We start from the raw sequence: 22,630 nt of genomic DNA on the forward strand, positions 1-22,630 counted from the left end.
CAGGAAAACTACGTCCATCCAGAGTGCCCAGACACGTGGGTACACGGTGGCAGGGCTGGCCCTGGGGTATCGGGGGCAAGTATGGCCCCACTGAGTCATTTCAGGAAGGGGATGAGGTGCACCGGGAGAGCCCACAAGATTTGCAGCTGTTGCCAGCGAGGCTGTAACAGCATTTGACGTCAATGACCCCAAAGCAATGGTGATCTTCCTGGGACGTAGTGCCACTCACTGCTGCAAGTCCCAGCGCGCTCTGCCATGTGCTCTTGTACGCCTCGGGATCATCATGCTGGCACGGCTCAGGCGAGCCCGCCTGGGCACCGTGTTTCATGGGCGAGCATCTGGCTACGCCTCCCGCTTCCACCCGGGAACCACAGGAAACCTTGGAGGGTTTGGAGCCGGGGCTCTGCCTGAGCATATCCCCTGCCCTGGCTCCAGCCCCCCTGCCCTGGTGCAGCCGGGCTGGCTCTGCGAGCGGCGCATCCCTCTTCCAGCGGCGACACTAGCTGGTCGCCAGGCCAAGGCATTTTAAAGGGTTTGCTCACGAAGGGTGACAACAGAGCTCCGCGTCTGCCTGCGCCCAGTGTTTCGAGGGTGCGATTTCCACGGCAGTTGCCTTTGCGGCTGACACCCAGTTTGGAGAGGACAGAGCTAGCCTCCAAGGTGACCTCAAGAGATGAGCAGGGGGTGAGCCACAGCACCCAGGGGAGATTTGGGCCTAATCCTTGTGACATCTTATACCCAGAGAGAGACAAAAACAGCAGGAGACAAGCTGGGTGCAGGGGCGGGGCGATGGCTGACAGAACCAGGCAGTCGCCTCCATCGCATTTAAGGGAGTTCATTTTCCTCCTGTCTCCTCGGATCTGTCCTCCCACGGCGCTTGCACAGAGCCACATGGCGCAGCCGCCCCGGAGAAGAGGCAAGGGGAGGGGGACTGGCTCACCTGGAGACGTCCCAGAGAGGATCCACAGCTCCAGGCACGTCGTGAGGATGGTGGTGTGTCCCCCGGTGTGAGTTGGATGGAGACTGGGGGGCTGGCAGCCTGCCCGGGACCCCTACCACGCACAGGGGGGTGCGATGGGTGCTGGCAGCCCAGCTTGCCCACTCTGGTGGGAAAGCATCTTTGGTGCAGGAGGAGACTGCAAAGTCCTCCCAGGCCACCAGCAGCCTTCTTGGGGGTCCGTGGCACAGTGCTACCCTCGCGTACCTCGAGGCAGGAGCCAGGCCTGCCGAAAGCCAAAAACTGGCATAAAGATGGCGAGATTAAAAAAAAAAAGGAAAAAAACAAAGTTTTGGAACTTCTCTTATTTCATCTCCAGCTCCTGAGCCTCCAGGCTACACTTGCTTTACCTTCGCAAGGCTTTTCTCTGTGAGCCGGAGGACAAGAAACCCACATCTTGCTAATGAAGGCAGAGCTCCGCAGGCACTTGTGTGGGTGGGGAACCTGGCAGGGCTTTCAGGGCTCCAGCCCCTTCGATTTCTAAAGCCACTGAGCCCCCCTCGCACGGCCAGGGAGGGGGAAGCGGCACAAGAGCGGCAACGAGGGCAGCGCAGCTTGCGGAGGCATCCGTCCCCCGAGGTAAGGCCAGTGCAACAGGAAAATGTCTCTGGCGATGATGTGGAAGATGGCAGAAGGGCTGCTCAGGTGTTGCTAATTTTTAAGACGGAGCTTTTTTTGTCTTTGCAATTCGGCTGCTCGGCAAGGCATGACATTTCCCTGCCGCTTCCTCCGTCCCGGCTGCCTCTTCTCCCACTGGTCCTGCTGCCCGCCGAGGGCAGGCTCATGGTGGCCACTGTCACCACGCAGCCAGCAAGCTCTTGTTCGGGGCTGAAGGACAACCTGGAAAAGTGAGCTAAACACCTAAATGTGAGCTCCATGCTAAAACATCCCCTGCCCCTCCAAAGAGCCCTTTGGTACGAGGCATCTCTGATGTACATACCACTTCGCCGCTGCAGGATGGTGCAAGTGTCTGGGGTTTTCCCCTTCACCTAAAGCATTGGAAATATACTTTAGGTAGAGCAGCCTCGAGCTTTCAGTCCTCCCCATGAAACGGGGGCTCCAGCCTTCACTCAAGAGGGGCAAACTGGGGCAAGAGAGCTCCCACATTTCCAAACGCTTAGTGCTCTGCATCCTCCAAGCCTCCCAAAGTCAGGGGCCCAAGGTCTTGTCTCAGGCTCCTAAACGCCAAGGGAATAGAAATCAGGAGATGCTTCTGGCTGGGCTGTGCTCAGCGACGTGCCTGGGACAACTCAGCAGCTCTGGGGCAGGCAGGGAGCTGCTTTCTGACCCAGCTTTGCTCTGCCCTGAGTCCGCTTCCCCTTTCCCACCGCCCAGGCAGGACCCCGGTGAAGGGACCCCCTGGCCGAGCTTCTCTCCCAGCGCCCGACCTGGGGCACAGCAGCCTCCCCTTCCCCAGCGGTGCCAGGGCCAGCTGCTCCATCCATACCGGCTGCTCCATCCTTCAAAGGGATGGCAGCCGGGAATTTTTACACCTATTTCGGACGTGGCCCAAGACTGTTGGGCTCTCCTTGCTGCCGGCCATAGAGGGGAAACTCATTGCTGGTGGATGCCAAGTGCTTATTTTTCTCCTTGCATTTGCGATTACCTCTGTTGGTTGTGACAACTATTGGCAAGCTTTAAAAATTAGCAGGGCAGCCGCAACCCTGCATTTACGCCCCTTGCTCCGGCAGCCCCGACCTTGCATTTAAGCCCATCACCAGCCAGGGCATGAGCATCATCATCCTCTGCCTGCGAAAGGCCGACGGCACATCCTGAAACACAGCGCGGGGGGTAAAAAGCAAAGGGCAAGACAAACGTCAGCACCAGCAGGCGACCGCACAGGGTGTCCATGGGCTCTCATCACAACATGAATGTCTATCACTGAGAGCCCTGTTTGGGGGGACATCAGGGACATCGGGGACCTCTCTCTCTGCAGCAACTATGAGACTGTGAACTAGTCCTCCAAGAGGAGCGACGGGCGAGGATTAACACCTGCCCTACAGAAGGCTGGGGAGGCTCGAATGCAGCTCTCCCCGATGGGTCGCGGGCCTTCCCTGCCCGCCGTACATGAGCTGGCGCAGGTGAGGCTTCACCGTCCCCTCCGCCCACGCCCCGCCGGTGGGATCCCACGTGCGCGGTACATGCCCCAGCCGCCTCGGCCGCCGCGCTCGGGCGGTTGCAGAAGTGAGAGCAGACCTGTCACATCCTCCGCCCTGAGCCCGCTCTGCTGCGTTGGCACGTTTTTAATGATGCTTGGCTTGCTCCAGCCTGAGATGCTCCTATAGCCACATACGTCTTGCTGCCTGGATTTTCAGGTTGTCTCCTGTTCTTCTTAATTTAGTCCTATTCCTATCATTACACATTTTCCCTCTTACCCTGTCCTTCGTGGAGCTGCAAGTGGTTACTGAGCCTCTCGTCTGGTCTCAGCACTTCACAAACCTCATGTAGATCTTCAGAAATAATTTGTTGGGAGTCAGTATCTCACCTTCTTTTCCTTCCCTTCTTTTCCCCAAGATTTTCCACTCAACCCCCTGCATCCCTGGTCACTGGAGTTTCTGCTGTCACTTGTCTCCCAGTCCCTTGTCTCCTCAGGCTGGGGACGATGCCCTTTGGTTTGGCTCAAATCTGCTCACTTAATTGCTCTCTTCTCACCTTTAGAGTACACCGAGCAGTGCCAGCCTTACCCCTTCCTTGCTTTATATGGGATTTTTTATCCCCAGAAATATTCACTTAAGCTGGATCTCACTCCACGAGCTTGCAATTGCCGTATGCTCTGGTGGTGCACACCGGGCGGGCGATGTGCGCACACGTGTTGAGGGATGGTCCCTCGCTGCCTGTTGAGACGGGGGGCAGGAGGGGTGCAGGATCTCCAAGGCACGGGAGCAACCCGGCCCCAATGCCAAGGCTCTTCTGCTGTTGTTAGAAACGGTGGCAAGCAGACAAATGGCATTTAAAAATGAGTTTCAGGAAGGTATAGTGAATATTTTGCATTTATCCAGTGCATGGCAAAGAGGAGTGGGATGGAGGGGGTGGCTGAGGCTTGGCAGCGGGGACTTTACACCCCTGGCTATCGCAGGTGATGAGCACTTACTTGGGTTCAAGGGAAGCCTGGACAAGCTCAGGAAGGAGAAACCCTTTGAGACGTACCAAACCCAAGAAACAGCCCCTGGGTCAGAGTCCTTCAGCCCCAGGCTGCTGGAGGTGAGGAGATGGCCTGGGAAAGTCTCATTAAACACTTGCCCTCCTACTATCTCCTCAGCATCTCCCTTTGGTCGCTCTCAGAGATGCTTCCTGGGGCTGGACAACCCCTTGGTCTGACCCTGCCTGCTCTTACCCTTCCTTCCGAGGGGCTCAAAGCCACGATGGCTTTGGCTGGTGTCCCTGGGTGACAAACACAGGACTTGTTTCTCCCAGAGCCCTGCTGCTGGCGGCATCTGTCCTTGTCCCCGGGCTGGGATTTGGGAGGCAGAAGGAAAATGCTGTATCTGGTGGGAAAACCAAGGTGACTCCCGATTGCTGCAGCGAGGCTCCTGCCAGCACGGCGCAGGGATGGTTCCCATGGGGGGAAAGCCGCACGCTTGGTTTTTAGTCTCCCAAAAGACAGAGGCTTATTGCACAGCGCAATGTCATCGGCATAATGACAGGAGACCTGAAGCAAATCCCTGACGCTAATAGGATTGGGCCATCTTCAGCAGGTCTCACTCGCAAAGGCAGATCAGGCCAAAACAAGCTGGCTTGAGAGCCAGCAGCCTCCCAGCGGGCAAGCAAGCTCTGCCTGCAGCCAGCCCTCTGATAGCAAAGCCCTCTCCCTCCTCTCTAATCCGGGAAAAAGAGACATCAAAGGGCGAGCGCATCTGCCCCGGGACGGCTTTTGGGAAGCCAAGGGCAAACAGAGCCCATGGTCTGCCAATGGAGAGGGGAAGAGGCAGCTCCGCATGTGCCCGGGGAAGGGCGGCCGGAGGAAGGTGATGGTCCCAAAGGCGGCACGCTGCTCCGTATGGAGGTGATGCAAGGGGGCAGCACGTCCGCACCTCCACTTTAGCTTCTTGCTCACCCTGGTCCTCTGCCATGTGAAAAGCAAACCTGATATGCTGGGCTTCCCCTTCCCCTTCCCTGGTATTAGTTAAGGACATTTCCTGCCCAGTTCTGCTCATGAGCCTTCTCTGATGCCTGCCCGAAACCCCTCTTTCTCTGGACACATCCCTGATTGCTTTTTCACCCCTTTGCACCTCAAGAAAGGGCAGGAGTGGGAGGTCTGGGGCCAGCCTTTGCTGGAAAAGGGCTACTGTGAGAGGTGGGAGATGCTGAGCCCCTCCATGCCCCCGCTGGAGGAGCCTGTCCCCTGGCGTGGGGCAGAGCAGGCGGAGGAGGAGGTGGATGTGACCCTGCTGCCAGTGTCCCACTAGCCATCCTCTGTTTCCATGTTTAAACACTGTCCTTGTAGAAGAAAAGATTTAATCCGCTTGCTGGGAGGTCTGCAGGCACCAGGCAGCCCTGTTCGGCTGCCAGCCGGCCACCCTGGCCAGCCTACCTGGCGCGCGGGCTCGAGCAGTAGATCGGCTGCTCTGGCCACTCCGGCCACCTCACTCCCCGCGGGCTCCCCTGGCCACGGCACGTCCACCCGACCTCTCCCTGAGATGGCCGCCAGCACAGGGCCATGTAGCACACGCCTGCACCCCTCTGCCATGCATTGACACATGCACGCCCCGCTCTGCCAGGCGCTTATATGTATGCACGTGCCCACGCACGTGCAGCTCCCCATGCATTTACACGTACACACACACACACACACACACACTCACACCCCCCCCACGCGCATTCACGTCCCCCACCACACACTCAGACACGCACACCACACACACACATTTACATGGCTGCGTCCCCTTCCACATGCTCACCCCAGCTCACCGGCACTTACACTTTGCCACAACCACAGGCACAGGTACACCCACTTGGCCCAAACCCGTGCTGGGTGGGTGTGACGAGCCCCCTCACGTCCCCTGCTGCCTGGGGAAGAGGAGGGGCAGGTGGCTTGCACGGAGATGTCCCACCGTGCCGGCCGTGGCGTGCCGCCCCGCGGGCTCCAAGCCTCCCATGGCACCTGAGTGTACCTGGCAGCCGGCCGGTGCCTGTGCCGGAGCCCGCGCTTGGCACGGTCACCCTTCCCAAGGAGAGGCTCTGCCTGCTGCTGCCGGTCTGCTGCCGGGACGGCACGCTGCACGCTGCTCCCAGCCATATGGCCTCCTCCCGCCGACCCTGCCTTGGCTGCCAGAACAAGCGCCCTAAATCCACTCCGCAGCAAATGCCAACAGCTCACTCTGCCGCCACAGCCATCTCGGGTCCTGAAGTGCGGAGGGAAAGCGTTGGGTCCCTTTTGCTGCCACTGCCTGGTTTTTACTGCTCCGCGGCTGGCAAAAGCAGCCCGGGGCTGGCCCAGCTGCCTCCTACCCGCTCTGCAATGGACCCCCCTTTACACACAGCAGTCTCCCCCAGCCCTGGGGATGCCTCACGTGGGCCGGTTGCTCTCATCCCTTCTCCGTTTGTGTGTGTTTTGCCGTAAATGATTGTGGTTTGAATTAGTGCCTTGCATGAGGGGTGGTCAGGGGTAAGAGCGGCCGGGGAAGGGGGATCACAGCCAGGGATGTGGCAGCACTGCCAGGTAAGCTGGGCTGTGCACCACCACCTCCAGGTGTGCTTATATGGCCTTCTAATGCTTGAAAAAGCTGGTGGAAACTTGCTTTAAACAGGAAAGCAGAGGATGCTTGGGCTCCCCCCAGGATAGCGGCAGGGACCGGCCGCACAAGCCCAGCATGGGAGGGAGGTTTGGGGCTGGGCTGTTCCTGCTTCGCCTGCAGGCGCCGGTGAGGGGACAGTTTTGGGTCCAATGTCCCATCGGCCACCGCAAGCTCAGATGAGTGTAAAGGTGGCTGCAAAGACCCCGCACCCATCTGCAACACGATCTCCAGGCCGTGCCAGCAAAGCCCCAGGTGCCAGCAAGCTGCTGGGTACCAGTGCCTGCACAGGGGGAGCATTTACCAGAGTGGCCCCCACCACCAGCACGGTCTCCTGGATTAATCCTAAATGCAAAGTCCATATGCAGCCAGCCCCGCGGGGACCCTGGGGGTCGCAGCTGATGCTCAGGGGTCTCTGCGGCTGTATCTGGGGGCACGGCTGCCCTCTAACAGCAGCAGCTGGGGGAGCTCGGGCAGCCAGCCCGGATCCTGCTTACCCATACCGTAGCGTAAATTAAAAATAAATGCTTGCTTTGAGCTGATTTTCTCCTGATTCCTCTGGATGTCATTTGGAGTTGAATTCAGCCGCCTTTGGGAACCTGGGAGCTCGCAAATCTCAACTTTTGAATGTTTGCAATTACGATCATAATGGTAAAGGCACATATGCTTCTGTGTTTTCTATAAGCCGTTATGAGGCATAGTTGCTCTTTTACAGCTGTTTTACAGCCAGAGCATCAAGCACAGGCGGGGGAATAAAATCCTTGCGCATGTTGGGCTGGAAATAGGGTGGTTGGGGCTGCTCCAGGCTCTGCCACCATGTCCCTGTGCTCCCAAAAATCCCAAAATTTAACTTTCCCCCACTTTAGCTCTCTACCACTGACACCAGAAGCCCAAGCTCTCCTTCAGGTTCCTTCATCTGTTGAGCCCATGAGGATGTGCGGAGGGGAGCAGCATCCTACTGTGCATTAGCTCAGCACCTGAGCCCGGGGATCCCTTATCCCAGCCGCAGACAGCAGGTCTGGGAAAAGTCAGGGTTTCCCAGCAGGATGCTGATGTCCAAAGAAATTTCCTGCATAGTGAATGGGAAATGCAAGGAGAGCCTCTTACCCCACTCTGCCCCCGGCTGGAACGGCACCAGCTTCAGCAGCCAAAGTTTTGGAGGAGAGCAGGTTTCTCCCGGGTGTCCTGGGGGAGGGAGGGAGGTGTGGGGGACACCAGTGCCCCATGTACCCCCAGGGACGGTGGCAGGAGCTCTGCCTCTGCTCTGCCTCCAGGCAGGGCACAGCGTTGCAGTGCGTGCTGGAAGCTCTTCCCGACAGCCTTCCTTCGCCTTCGGTCCTTCCCAGCTGACGATGTCAGGCATTAGCTGCTGATTTGCAAGCAGCAAAACCCACCCCAGCAGCGCTCCTCGGCACACAGGCAGGAGGTGCTGGCTGGCAGGAGCCCTCCTGCCCCGGCACAGCCCTTCGGCGTGGGGCATCCACCCCACAGCAGTATCCTTTCCTCCATTCACCCCTCGGCCCAGGGTCAGCTCAGTCCTGCATGGCAAAAAATCACTTTTTTGGGCAAATGGCTCTGATTCCCCAGCTCTAGGGGGGGCTCCCTGGGTACCTTTGGGGCTCCGACCACCCACTGCCAGCTTTTCCTGGGAGCTGATTGCACCCCAAAGCCTCCCACGCTCAGGGAGGCTCCTGTGGCTTTGCTTCCCATTGGTGATGGTGATGGCTCCTTCCTCCTCCTCCTCGGGCGGGGGCCTGGCAGCTCTGCCTGGCTTGCACCCCCACAGTCGGTGGGGATCTGGGTCTGTTGGGCTCTCTGGCTGCAACAGAGAGGATCTCCTCCAGATTGCCATGCCCTGCCAGAAACAATCTGTTTATAGTGTCACCGCTTGGTGTATCCCTCCCTGCTCAGTGTTGAACCGCCCATATCCTATTTCTGCAGGCACAGAGACACCCTTCTGTAGTTCGGGTGGCGTTGTCACCGCAGGGGATATTTCCATGACATCCTCCAAAACTTGTGGCCAAAGCCTACCAGAGCTCCTCTCCCAAATCCCCATCCCCAGAAGTGCCCACGGATGTTGCAAGCACATCCTTTGCTTTTTCTCCGAAGGTCGCTGCTGACCTGAATTTTCCTACGGGTCCTGCTGCTGATTCCTGGGGATGTGAGAGGTGTGGGTGCCGGGCTATAGGATTTCCCTCCCGCAGCCCCCTCCCTTTTGGGATGCAGCTAGCGGCCGGGTCACTTATTTGACGAAGATGAGCTGACAGCTCAGCGGGGCTGCGGGCTGCAGCCGCCAGTGCCAGCACCGCACGGAGCCAGCCCCTGCAGGGTCTTGCCCTGCATGCTGGGGATGTGCTGGGGGGGTTCTCCTCCATGCTGTGCTCTTGGGTTTGGTTTCCTTCTGGATTGATGCATGCAGCTAACGCCTGCGAGCGTCTCGCCCTCCCTCCCTCTTGCTCCCAGAGACCCTTTAAATCAGCTGCTTCACACTCAGTGAACATCCTCTCCCCCTTAAAAGCGTTCCCTTTCTCCCAGGTCATGCCAGGCAACCATTTTCCAGCAAACTCCCCAATTTTGGCCAGTTTTTCACTCTGCCTGCTAACAGCCTGCTAAAGCCTCCTGGCCCCTGGGGCGGCTCTGCTCGCACGCACGTCGGGAGCGATTGCCCGGCGCCTGGGAAATGATTGCTGGCATTACCTGGGCAGCCAGCAAACTTTGCTTGCGCAGCTTCTCTCAAGGCCAACACTGCTGTTGACTATTAGCACTAACAACCCTCATGTCTGCAACTTCCAGCCAGTGGGGCTCTTCATCAGAGACCCCCTCCGAGATTTGGGGAAAGCGTGGCTTTTGGAGACATGCAGTTTTTTTCCACCTCACTGGCTTTTTATCTCTTTTGGGAAGCTCTGGAGGCTGCAAGCTACCTTACCTAATGGATCTCTATTAGGTTGTGGCACTGGGGGCCGATTGGACATGTCCCGGGCTCCAGCTGCTCTCCTTAGCCATGTTTTCAATGTCTTTGGCTTTTGCCAGCCTCCAGATGGGAAGCGGCCGGGACCCTGCAGGGCCCAAGCTTGGTGACCAGGGAGAGGATATTTTATCCGCTAAATCCCTCCTGCAGCAAAACACGGCAGCGTTTCACCATCGCTGGGGGGGAAGCTGTTTGTACAAACCTCTGGCCCGAAACATCAAGTCGCCATGATGCGCGGGGAGGATGATGAAGGCATGTTTCGTCCCCCTGTGCGGCATGTGGCGCAGCACTCTCCCACCGGAGCAGCTCGCACCAGCCAGCTCCAGCCCCACGTCCCCGCAGGAGGCTGCCCAAGCCCCCAGCCAGGACGGTTGTCTCTGCAGGAGCTCCACGTCGGTATGAGTCCCTCAGCCTGCCGCCCATGGTAGGGCAGGTAAGGGATGGGTCCTGGGGACAGGCTGGTCCACGGGGCTTCAGTGTTGGCCCAAAGGAGGCACCCGTTGGAGGGAGGTGAGCCTCCCCGACCTGTTTAATCCCACCTCCATCATTACCATGTCTTTTTGTATCACTGCTTGGCTGGGGGCTGGGGTCTCCCGTGCCGGCACTGTGCAGCCCAGAGGCAGCCCCGTCCCCCAGGTTCGGGTACTGCCAGGGCAAGGCAGGATGAGGCCGTATCCAGCCTCCCTGTCCTGGAGCATGGGGGAATGATTTGTCCCGAGAGACAGAGGTGATGCCAGATTTGCTGCCCTTCGCTGGGGCAGGATGCAAGGACTGTCCAGAGAAGGATGAGGCTGCAGCTACAGGTCCCACGTGTCGCTGCCCCTCGCTCCAGCCACCCTTGTCCCAAGCTGCACAACGTGCCAGTGCTGGGCAAGGGGCTCGATGGTGCCTCAGTTTCCCCCACCCTGCTCTTGCCGCAACAGCCCCAGAGCAGGGAAAGCAAATCCCACCCTTCTGGGGAGAGGACCTGGCAGTGAGGATTCATACCGTCTTTACGGGTGGCACCGGCCAGAGAGCAGAGCAGTGGGTGCACGTCACCCAGAGACGTCCAGACTTTCAGGCCCAAACAAGGGACCGGCCAGTGGCTTGCTAAAAATTATCGTGGCTCTGGGGAGGATGCGTTTCTGGGGGTGCCCCAGTAGCTCCCCACTTCGCCCGTCCTGCAGCCCCCCCTGTGCACAGCTCCCGTTGGGGGATGCTCTGATGCTCACGCAGGACCGGGGCTGCTGCTCTCCCCCCTTTCCCCGCGTGGCCCCAGCTGTGGGGCTGCAGGAGGGCACCCCACCGCCCGCGAGCTGTGACCCCCCAGCACAAACTCGTCCAGCACCCCAAGGTGCCCGCCTGCCGCCCCGCACCTCCCGCCCGGGGACTGGGGGTCTCGCTGCCGGGGGGGGGGTTGCTTAGGGGGCAGGCGGGCAGCGTGGGGCGGGTGCCACGCGTGCCCGGCCGCCCGCGGCAGCAGCCCGACGGGGAGGGCGGGCGTCCTGCCGCCCGGTGGCGGCGGGGAGCCTGGCAGAGGACTCGGTGAAGGACCTTCTCCGGTTTCCTCGGGAGGCTGCCAGGCGGCGGGGGAGCCGAGCCCCCCGCGCCTCGCTGGCCGCGCCGGCTCCCTCCCTCCCTGCCCCCGCCCTCCTCCTCCTCCTCCTCCTGCTGCTCCTCCCGCCCTGGTGCGAAGGGCTTTCGCTGCTTTTCCCTTTTCTTTCCTGCCCTCTCCCCTCCGCGGAGCGCGGTGCCGGGAGGCGCGGGGATGGGGCGGCCGCCGGCCCCCAGCCCGCCCGCCGTCTCCCGCCGCCCGCCGCCGCGTCCCCTCCCCGGCCGGCGGGAGGCGGCGGCTCTCCCCCGCCGCCCGCCTCGCCTCCTGCTCTGAATTTCTGCCCGTCGGCCGATCAGGGGAGAGGCGGGGAAGGGGGTACGTCCCCTTCCACTTTTTTCCCCCCATTTCTTTTTTCCCCCCCTTTTTTTGCCTTCCCCCCATTATCCCCCCCCCAGCCCGTTTCTCCGCCGCGGGGGCTCTTCGGCGGCCATGCGGCCGGTCCCGGGCGAGCGGCTCTAACTCGCCCCCTCGCCCGGATGGCCCCCCGGAGCCGCGGGCGGATGGAGCCGAGCTACGTCGTGGGTATCTGCTGCCTGGTGCTGCTGGAGCCGGGCCGGGTGTGGAGCGGCGAGCCCAGCACCGGGGGGCCCGGTGAGAGCGGGAACGGCAGCCAGGCACCGGCGGCGGAGACCACGGCCCCCGCGCCCACCGGGGCGGCACCAGCGGGGGGGGACCGCTGCCGCGGGTACTACGACGTGATGGGGCAGTGGGACCCGCCGTTCAACTGCAACGCCGGCATCTACCAGTACTGCTGCGGGACCTGCGGGTACCGCTTCTGCTGCCAGTTCAAGCCCGGGCGGCTGGACCAGAGCGGCTGCTCCAACTACGACACCCCCAACTGGGTCAACACGGGGCAGCCGCCCACCCGGGTGGACGAAACCCCCGAGGACCCCACTCGCGACAAGACCAACATGATCGTCTACATCATCTGCGGCGTGGTGGCCATCATGGTGCTGGTGGGCATCTTCACCAAGCTGGGCCTGGAGAAGGCACAGGGTCCCCAGACAGAGATGACCGTCTCCAGGTAAAGGGGTGCGATCCCCCCACCCGCCCTGCTCGATCCCCCCACGGATGGCAGCCCACATCCCCAGCCCCTTGCGTAGGGTGAGCCCCGGCCTCACCCTGGGGCTGCCAAGGGGGTGAGGTGGCCCCTGTCCCGACATGCTGAGACACCGAGGGGGGGGTGGGGGGTGGGGGTGGGGGTTGGCTGCAGCCTCCCAACCTGTTCCAGCAGGGAGGGCTGCCAGCCAGGACAGCCTCCACGAGAAAGGGTGATCGTACACCCGTCCCCTCTCAAAATGACCCGCTCCGTCCCTTGAGCAGGCCTGTCCCTGGGTCAGGAGAGCCATCCCCACCGGCCAGTGGGGTGGGTGACATGTGAGCTATAGGATGTGGCTTCCACCCCCAAAACAAAGCTGTGGTTCCCAATGTGTGGGGGAGGCGAGGCTGGGTCCGACTGTGCATGGGGTGACTTGGGACTGCAGTCCCCTTGGGCTCAGCCTTGCTGGCAGTGCGGGGGGAGAGGAGACAGCAAAGACAGCTCCGCCGTGGCTGCTGCGCCTCCTTAGTGTGCACACACGTGTGCACGTGTGTGCACACACATGTGTGTGTGTGCATGGGTGTGCACAGGTGTGCACGGGTGCCTGCCTGTGTGCAGCGGGGTGGGACATCGCCCTTGCAGGGGGGCCGGGCTGCACACTCCCTGGGGCTCAGCCTGCAGCAGAAAGTTGGGCAGCCTTCCCCCGGCCCCCGCGCCCTGCAGCTCCAGCCCCTGGCTTTTCAGCCCACTCGTGGGACTGAGCGTGGGGCTGGTGGGGGGAAGGTCTGGGTGTCAAGCACACTTTGGCATTGGGGACCCCCTTGCGCCTCCCCCTGCTCCCACCCAGTTCCCGTGGCCGTCGGTGCATCTTCCCCTCTCCCTCCCGTACCTGTCCTGGCTCCAGATACATGCTTCTCGCCCCATTTCAGCCCACCCCCCCCTCTTGCCGCACGGCCTCCCCCCAGCTCCCAGCACTGAGGTGTCACGAGCAGCTCGGCCTCAGCCCCGCAGGGTGCACCGCCAGCTTCCCTGCGGGCAGTGGGCTCGTCTGCCCGATGCTGGGGCACATGGGGACAGGCAGGAGGGGCAGGTGACCCCCCTGGCCTGGGGTGGGGAGGGGCAGGGCCAGGCAGGGTGGGGCAGGGCGTGGCAGGGCAAGGGAGGATGTGCAGGCAAGGGAGGGCAGGGCTGGTGGCCCCAGCCCCAGCAATGGCTCCGCTGTCTCACTTTCCCCTCGGTGTCATGTTGTACGGGTCCTCCACTTAGGTAGGTTTTTTCTTCTCCATCCTTTTTTTAAATTAATTAAATAATTTTTTTTTACTGATCACATTCAATGAGTTTAACACTTCGGAGCGGCTGCCGGCAGCTCCAGCCTCCCCAGCACAGCTCTGCCCCTGCGGCTCTGACTCAGAACTGTCCCTTCTCAGCCTCCCCCCGGCGCGCACACGATGCACACGTGTGCACACATGTGTGCACGCACACACACAGGAGTGGAGCCAGGGCAGGTTCACCAAGGTGGTCATGTCGTGGTCGTGTCGTGGTCATGTCATGGGTGCCCCAAATCAAAAGGGGAGGGATGGAGAGGGGACCCAGTGAGGGCTGCAGGGGCAGAAAGAGAGGCCGGGGCTGAGCCGAATCCAGCACCTTGCTGAGCAGCAGGGTCCACGCTCTACTTCACGTCTTCCCAGTGAGGACATCGAGCCTGACGATAAACCCATTTTTATGCCATTTTGTTCAGGGATTTTAGCTTCAAAAAAAAAAAAGCAGGGCTGGAGGAAATGTTTTCACCGGGACAATCAGGGAGCCACCCTGATTGCACCCCCCAGCACAGACACCCTCTCTCCTTCCCCTGGGGCGCCTGCCTCCCCCTGCCCACCTGGGGCTTGGGCAGCCACGCGGTGCTGCACCCCAACTCCGGACCTACTGCATCCCAGACCCACCCCACTCCTTGCACCCACCTGGGGGAGCAGAGGCTGACCCCCCTGCTTGGAGGAGGGTCATATCTGGGCACTGATGGGGGTCGCAGGGCCCTCCTGAGCCATGCGAGGCAGTTTTGGGGGGATCCATGCTGCGGCCCCCCCTTGGCAGGGAGCCTGGCTGGGTGCCGCTGTGAGCCTGCGCCTCCCCCCCCGCATCGCCTGAGGAAGCGCTGGCACCTTGACAGGATCAATACAGCCTCCGCCAGCCTCCCTGCCTCCCGACTCCCCTTCCACTCGCCCGCCACCGTGTCTTTTTTTGGTCTCCCCCCCCACCTCCTGGGAAGGAGATAGTGTGCTTGGGCAGGGGTCGGCCCCGTGACGCCTGGACCTGGGTCCTCATCCCCTGCCAGCGTGCCTTGCCTTCTCCCATCACCAGCCGCCGGTGGGACTGCTGCCACTCACTGGGGGGTGTTTTCTGCGGGCAGCCTCAATTCTGTGCTGCCGGAGCCATGTGTTTCTCCATGTCCCCCCCTCCCTCTTGCTCGTGCAAGTCCAAACTTTCCCGAGGAGGTTGGGGCGATAAGTGCCTTTTCTCCCCAAAGCTGCAGATCTTTTGGGCATTGGGATACGGACCGGGAGAAGGCGAGTTTTCCTCGCCCGCCTTTGTGGGACAAATTCAGAAGGGCACCTCCATCACTGCAGAAGTCAGGAGAGGTCTCGCCATCTCCCGTGCCCTGTGTCCTTCTGCATAAGCCATGAGTGGTTCCAGTTCCATGGGGACGGTGACCGGCAAGCCACGGCAGGGTGGGAGCGGTGCATCGGGTACAGAGCCCCAGGCACCAGGCAAGGCACCAGGCCGGCACGGCTTCCCGGGTGCTGGGCTGATGGAGACAGTGCCAGGGGCTGGGTACATGGCACAGGCATCTGAAAAGGGATGCTGTCACCTCCATCCCGCTGTGCGCCCGGTTGGCCCAGGCAATACATTTCATCTCGGTGCCTCCGAGAGAGCGGGGCTATTTCTAGCTGCCTCGCCCCTGTACCTACGTGCAGCCCGAGGCATGGGCAGTGCCACCTCGCCTCCCTCCCGGCGCCTCAGGTAGGAGCTTCTCATTTGCTCCTCGGGCACCGCATCGTGGCCTCGGGCCAGCTCCCTGTTGCACGGCCGGCTTGGTTTCCATTCCCATCCCTCCCTCCCGCCAGGGTTTTTCCGCTCCTGGGGAGCACTGCCTGCTGCCCCGGGACGGCTCCCGCCACCGCTGCTTGCAGGCTTTCCACTTGTGGGGGGGAAGGTCAACCGTTTCTGCACCTCCAGACGTTGTTTGTCATGGTCCTGGTCCTGGTCTGAGCCCAGGAAGAGGGACCAGGTGCAGAAACCCCACTATCTCCTCCCAGATGGAGGCACCTGAGCCCTCATCCAGCTTGTCCTGAGACCCCCCATGCCTCGGTGGCCTCCAACACAGCTTCTCCTCCTAGCTTTGGCTGCTGGTCCACCCAGGGGAGTGGGCACCTGAGTGGCTGCAGCTACCTGGTGCGTTCTCCCCTCCCCATCTGCCTTCCTCCCGCAGGGCCTTATGGCAGCTCCCGCAAACCCCTTTCCTTTCTGCTCAGCTCACGCTTGGCACCCGTCCCCGGCACTCACTCAGCCTGGCCAAACCCCGCGTTGAGTCAGGAACACCTGCCCGTGTTTTTCTTCAGGCCCCGGATCTCCGGGGACGTCAGGTCCTTGGGGGCCACCGGGATCTGGCTGTGCCCATTGCAGGAGAGCAGACATGCACCCCGGGCCTCTCCCTGAAACCTCATGGCGGGGGAATTCAGGTTATAGCTGGGGTGAACATCCCTATGGGAAGAGTTGGGCAAGGAGCAGCTTCCTGGGGGGCAGTGGGGATGCTGGAGAGGGGCAAAACAGCCGGTGGGAGCAGGTGCCCGGGCAGCCACAGTAGCTGAGCCCCTGATGCTGGCTTTTCACTCTCTGGGCCTCCCTGTGCTATTTGGGGTCCCAAAACCCAGCCCCACTGTGCATCTGACTGCACCGGGTGTTTCTCTAGCAACGCTCCAGTCCATGGCCATGCCTGCGGTCGATGCCCATGGTAGCAGGTGGCAGTGAAGACCTAGAAAAGGTGTTTGCAGGCAGCATGGCAAGTCGTCACATGCCACCCCGGCTCTCTGGGGGACGAGAGAGGGGACCCAGCTCCGGCAGGGAGAGACACCCGGACCCCTGTCCCGGGACTAGATGCGATGTCCAGCCAGGTGGGCTCACTCCCACCACCCAATGCTTTGCCCAAGCTCCGTTACCCCCGCTGCAACTCATTTTGCAAAGGCACCTTGCTACCCCCAAGCCTTCCTGAGCATCCCCGAGTGTCCCAGCCCCGCCGGGCGGGTGTCCCGTAGTGCCCGCGCTGCTCAGTTGCACGGACGGGCACCCCCTGCCCCGAGCAGACGCACTGTAAGCCATAGGAAATGTCCCCCCCCGCGAGGTGAAGGTGACGCTCTCGCTGGGCACGGAGGCGGCTGGCCGGGGTGCCAGCCCACCCGCAGCCACGGTGTGCTGTGTGTCTCCTTCACCACCGCGCCTCTGCTCCAAACCTCACCGCCCCGCTCGGCTGGCGGCTACCACCTTCTGTGTCCCCTCCAAGGGTTCACTTCAGCTCGGGGCAATGTCACTTTGGCCGTCACTCCGTCATCTCTCCTCTGGTGGCTGCGTTCCTGTCTCCTCCCATCACTCCCTGCCCTCTCACCCAGGACTTGCAGCCACTCTCCTGCTGGGCTTGCTGGGTGTGGGGCTTGGGCCTCCCAAAAGCGTGTCAGCCCCTAGGCTGGGGTGCTGTGCCAGGCCCTAGGTCCTGCTCCTACGCAGGCACCTCCATTTCAGGCGCTGGCGGCTCCCCCAGGGATAGCTCGGGAGCACCGAGCGCTGCATGGCAGCTCCTGCTGTGGAGCTGTCTTGGCCTCCGTCGTCACTACTCCTGGATCTGCCTCTTCGCTTGGTCTCAGGGCTTGCACCAAGCTGGTTTGGGGGACCTCGGTTGCACCCGTTGGCACAACCAGGCTTGCTGAGGAGGTGGCTGCACGCCCACGCAAGCCGGGTGGCAAGCGACCTTCACACGTGGCCTCATGCACTCAGCATCTGTGGCCACAGTGGTGCCACTCATTAGTGTTTTGTTGCAGATGAGCAGTGCAGGTTTAAAGCCACATCTGCCCTGTGTTCCACACCTCCATGTGCACCCTGGAGCCGTCTTGGTGCCACAGACCACCAGGTGACCTAGGGAGATGTGGCCTGAGCTTCCCCAAGCCCCCCCAGCCACGGGACCAGGCTAGGGCTCATAAAACCCCCAAAACACGTACGGTGAGACAGCAGCTCCTCAGCACGGTGTCACCCTCCAGGTCCACCTCCCCTTGCACCGCACTGCCTGGGGACGGGCAGGGGCTGCAGCCCCCGGTGGCCCTGCTGGTAGCCCTGGCCGGCGGCATGGCTCGTGGTGCAAGGGTCTGGGGGGTGAGTCGGGGTGTTGCCAGGACTGAGGGCTCATGCATGCTTCTCACCTCAGCAAAATAGCTCGTTAAGAGCTGCTCGTGCCATTATTGTTAATTGTTATCGTCCCCACACCCCGGGCAGTCGGTGCGGAGGGCAGGCTTATGAGAAAGAGCACTGATGGATTTATCTGGAGAGGAAGTCACAGATAAAGGATTGCTCAAGCTTCATAAAGAGACCTGAGGGAAAAAAAATTCAAAAAATAGGTCATATCGCATTGAACTTCCTGGTGAAACAAGCCTGTTTGAGCGCTGGGCCCCGGGGACAGGCGAGAGCAGGCAGTGGCCAGTGGGGAGGGGGCCACCAAGCACTGCACCCCAAGGAACATGGGAGCCGACGGGGCAGCAGGTCCCCAGGTTGACAGTCTGTGCCCACGGCCTCGGAGGACCTGCTCCCCCCCGCCCTGCCTGGGCACAGCCCGCCGCCCGCCCAGGCTTGTGCTCAGAGCTTCTCTGGGTGCAGCACCCATGGCCAAAGGATCCTGGCGGGGCCCAGAGCTGGGGTCAGTCGGCTGCAGGAGGGCTCCTGGGGAGGTGCGGGGTTTGGGTAGCTGCAGGATGGAGCTGCCACACCCTCCCCGGGCAGCCTGGTCCAGCATTTGACCACCCTCACAGGAAAAAAGGTCGTTTCTTTTGTTTAAACAGAATTTCCTGTGTTTTGGTTTGCGCCCATTGCCTCTTGTCAGCCTGGCGCTGTCCTTGTTCCACTCTGCCTTCAGATATTCACATACATTGATAAGATCCCCCTGAGCCTTCTCTTCTCCAGGCTGAACAGTCCCAGCTCTCCCAGCCTCTCCTCATAGGAGAGATGCTCCAGTCCATCATCTTTGTGGCCCTTTGCTGGACCCTCTCCAGTATGTCCATGTCTCTCCTGTACTGGGGAGCCCAGAGCTGGAGCCAGCACTCCAAGTGTGGCCTCACCAGTGCTGAGCAGAGGGGAAGGATCACCTCCCTCGGACCTGCTGGCAACGCTTTGCCTAACGCAGCCTACGAGACCATTTGCTGCCTTTGCCCCAAGGACACATTGCTGGCTCATGGTCAACTTGGTGTCCACCAGGAACCCCAGGCCCTTTTCTGCCAAGCTGCCTTCCAGCTGGTCAGTCCCCAGTATATACTGGTGCCAGAGGTTGTTCCTCCCTCATTTCAATTTGTTTGGCTCCCTGAGGGTCCTGTTGGCCCATTTGGAGATTAAGTGATCCCAGGGGGGTTGTTACCCAAAGCTCCCCAAGAATTATGTGAAATGAACCCAAAGGGCAAGCGACCCTCCCTTGTAGCTTTGCTCTTGCCAACGCCCTGTGATGTTGACTGGATCCAAACTGGGAGGGAAAATGTCCCGGGAACAGCCCTCAGGGCCCTCCGAGCATCTGCACCCCCGGGCATAACGCATTGCTTTCCCCCTTGTTCTCGCTGCCTTCCCTGGCAATTCCCTGCACCAGGTTCGCTGGGCTTCTGAGCGCTCTGGAGCCATGAGCTGACACATCCACCAAGTCAGGATTATTCCCCCCTTCCTCTCCAATTTGCATTTATGTACTTTGAGTTTAATCTGCTCTTTTATCGTCCAGCCACTTGCTAACCGTGAGCTCCTGCCACAGCTTCCAGTGTGCGTCTATGAGCCAGCCAGAGCCTTCGAGGCACCAGGCATGCTGACAGTGAGCCGGGGATTAGGGAGCCAAAAAAAGCCTCGAGTGGACACCCCTGCGCCCTTGCAGTCACGCAGGGCCAGTCTCTGCAGGGGGAATGGCGGGTTTCCTCATCCCGAAGCCCCACGCCAGCAGGACCATCCTGTGCTGCCCCAGGACTCGCTGCCAAAGGCCGCAACGCTGCATGGGCATGCCCTGCTCCGGCACTGCCGGTGTGCCCCGCTCTGGCACTGTCGGTGTGCCCTGCTCCGGCACCGCCGGTGTGCCGCGGTGGGACTGCAGCATCTCCGTCCATGAATGTTAAACGAAATAGGGCTTTATCTTATGTAATGGTGTTTAATGTTTAATGCTGTTACTTACAAGGAGGGCGTTATGCACGGACAGCGCGTGCGCTGGAGGCCGCCACTAGTTCATCCTCCTCCCCGAAGGGGCACAAGTGGCCTCTCTAATCCCTTCCTCGGGGTCTTTTCGGCTTTGAAGGGACTCGAGTGGAGGTGTCGCCTCCTCTCCCCGCCTTCACCGGGCTCTCGCTCCAGGGGAGCATCCCCGAGGTGTTGCTCCAGCCACCCTCAGGTCGGGTTCCTCCGGCTCGGTTCGTCGCACCCTTGCAGCCTGCTCCGAGCCACGCGTCTCCCTCTCCACCCTCACCCGCTGACACTCCCGGCCCTGGGAGGGCTTAGCCCCAGCCAGACCCCAACTCACTGTTGGGGGGGCTCGCCAGCCCCCTTGCAAAAGCTGGGTTGGGAGCCTGGACATGCTCCTTGCTCCCAGCGGCCATTTCCTAGCCCCGGGCCGCCCAGCTCTGCCTCTAAAGAGGGGGGTTCAGGACTGGGACGCATTGGTGGGGCCGGGGGAGCGGGGTATCACCCTAACAGCCCTTTGCCCCCTCCCAGGACGCTGACGGACCTGCTGAAGCAGCCGGGCCATGGCCCCTCCGAGCCCGCGGACGGCCTCATGGCGGGTGTGCAGGTCCCGCTGGGCGAGGGGCTGGCCCGGGGGCCCCCCAGGAACGGCACAGGTAAGGCGCTGGCGCGGTGGGGAAAACTTAAGTCCCCGTGGGTGAATAAAGGCGGCGGGAGGGCGCTGCCCGCGGCTGAGCCCCCCGCCCGCCTGCCTCTGCCCCCCAGACAAGCCGCACTTGAACAACGCGGTGGCCATCGCCCCGCCGCTGGGGCGGCCCCACGGCCACGGCAAGCGCCTGCCGCTGGCCACCAGCCTGGCCCTGCCGGCCCCCGCCTACGCTGCCTACGCCACCCTCACGGCTGGAGGTGAGTGCCGCTGCCGCGGGGGCCCGGAGGGCGGCCGGAGGGGGTTGCGCCCCGTGGACCCCGCAGACGGGTGGGGAGGGGAGCGGCGCGGGCAGGACAAGCACCCCCGTCCCCCGGGGCTGCCGGGCGGCTGCTCCCGGCAGGGCCTCTGCAGCTCCCCCGCTGCCCCACCGAACTGCTGCGCTGCCCAGCCAATCAGCGCCCAGGATCCCCCATGGACCCACTGCACTGCCCAGCCAATCAGCGCCCAGGATCCCCCATGGACCCACTGCACTGCCCAGCCAATCAGCGCCCAGGATCCCACACAGACCCGCAGCACTGCCCAGCCAGTCAATCAGTGCCCAGGATCCCCCATGGACCCACTGCACTCCCCAGCCAATCAGCGCCCAGGATCCCCCATGGACCCACTGCACTCCCCAGCCAATCAGCGCCCAGGATCCCACGCAGACCCCCCCCACCCCCACCCCCACCACCACCCCCTGCAGCACTGCCCAGCCGATCAAAAGCTCAGGATCCCCCACGGACCCACTGCACTGCCCAGCCAATCCGTGCCCAAAACCCGACAGCACTCCCCACCCAATCCGTGGCCAAGATCCCCCCACACGCCAGCCAATCAGCACCCAGGATCCCTCCCACCCCCCAATCCCCCGTGCCTGCGGAGTGGGGTGTCCCTGCAGGGGTGACACCGCACCCTGTCCCCACAGAGAACGCCCCTGAGGACTTCTACAGGCGGTTCGGGGGACCGGAGGCGCCCCCCGCCAGCGCCCTGCCCTTCCCGCCCACCGAGGCCCCAGCGCTGCCCGAGGGCTGCCCCCCGCCCGCGGCCAAGGCCAAGGGCCCCAAGCTGCCGGGGGGCCCAGCCTTCCCGGGGGGCTGGGAGGGCGGCCCCCCCCGCGGCCCCCGCCGGCCCGGCCTGGCCGCCCTGCACCCCGAGGGGCCACCCGAGGCCTTCAGCACCGCCACCCCACTGTACGGCCAGCCCGCCCGGCACCTCGCCACCAACAGCAAGACCGAGGTCACTGTCTGATGGCCAGTGCCGTCGAGGACCAGGGCTGGGGCTGCCCCCTCGTCTGAGCATCGCTGACGGCCTCCCCTGGGGACCGCCCGCATCGTAGGTCCTACGTAAACCACGACAGCGGGAGATGCACCGTCCTTCCTCTCCCGGGGACGGGGGCTGCCGGCTGCACTTCACCACCGAGGAGGCACCGCGGGCCAGGCCGTCCCTCTCCTCCGGGCAACAAGTTTCAGCTGTTCTCAGCCCGCCCCACGAAGAGGCTGAGCCCGGGGCACGTTGGCAGAGCAGCGCACTGCTCCGGGGACCGGGGCCGATGCTGGACAGACCACAGCCCCCCGGGACAGGGGGACACATCCTGCTGGGGCCAGGCACCCCCACCGAGCCCCTGTGTCCAGGCAGGGGAAGAGCACCGTCCCAGCACTGCCGGCAGAGCCCACATAGCCTCTTTCCCTCTCCAGCCTCCCCTTCCCCAGCCTCCACCTTGTCAATAAATAATACATTAAACTGTATGGGCTTGGTATAGACTGGCTGGGGGACCCCGCGCTGCTCCCAAAACCCCAACCCCTTCCCCACGGGCAGTAGAGTGCAAAGCCCACTCCCACAGGGCCTGGGGAACCCCCCCTGATGGGGAACGTGGTGGGAACACAGCTTCCAGGGCCAACTGCAAAACCCTTTGAGCAGCTACACGAAAACCAAACAGATCTCCTCTGTCTGAAGTTTAATGGTTCTGACAGAGTTTTACCAGGGGGAGCAGAGAAAGGAAGAGATGGAGCGAAAGGACATTGTTCCAAGCAAGGTCAGGTAAAACCTTTCCTCCCATATAGATGCTCTTAAAATTGCAGGCTTCGGGCCCAGCTCTGCCTTGCTTCCAAGCCATCAGCCTCTTGCTTCCAAAGGAGCACAAGCACCCCACGCTTGCCCCACGACGGG

The 22,630-nt window shown here is 62.0% G+C and overlaps 1 protein-coding gene across 1 annotated transcript; it reads left to right on the plus strand.

The window, feature by feature from the left end:
• The first annotated feature begins 11,692 nt into the window (after window positions 1-11,692).
• SHISA8 (shisa family member 8) lies at window positions 11,693-22,178 on the plus strand. The gene is made up of 4 exons (XM_072845565.1): window positions 11,693-12,315; window positions 20,311-20,435; window positions 20,545-20,685; window positions 21,390-22,178. Exons 1-4 carry the CDS (start codon window positions 11,768-11,770, stop codon window positions 21,710-21,712), a joined length of 1,137 nt encoding a protein of 378 aa, XP_072701666.1. The 5' UTR covers window positions 11,693-11,767; the 3' UTR covers window positions 21,713-22,178.
• The last annotated feature ends 452 nt before the right edge of the window (window positions 22,179-22,630 follow it).

Source organism: Ciconia boyciana, chromosome 1 (assembly GCF_034638445.1).
Source record: "Ciconia boyciana chromosome 1, ASM3463844v1, whole genome shotgun sequence".
Taxonomy (NCBI): Eukaryota; Metazoa; Chordata; class Aves; order Ciconiiformes; family Ciconiidae; genus Ciconia; species Ciconia boyciana.

What these genes read in the sequence shown, in the direction of transcription:
- SHISA8 (XM_072845565.1), top strand. Translation starts at nt 11,768, where the DNA reads ATGGCCCCCCGGAGCCGCGGGCGGATGGAGCCGAGCTACGTCGTGGGT. An exon ending in ACAGAGATGACCGTCTCCAG is followed by an intron (nt 12,316 to 20,310) that starts GTAAAGGGGTGC and finishes GCCCCCTCCCAG; the next exon opens with GACGCTGACGGACCTGCTGA. An exon ending in CGCCACCCTCACGGCTGGAG is followed by an intron (nt 20,686 to 21,389) that starts GTGAGTGCCGCT and finishes CTGTCCCCACAG; the next exon opens with AGAACGCCCCTGAGGACTTC.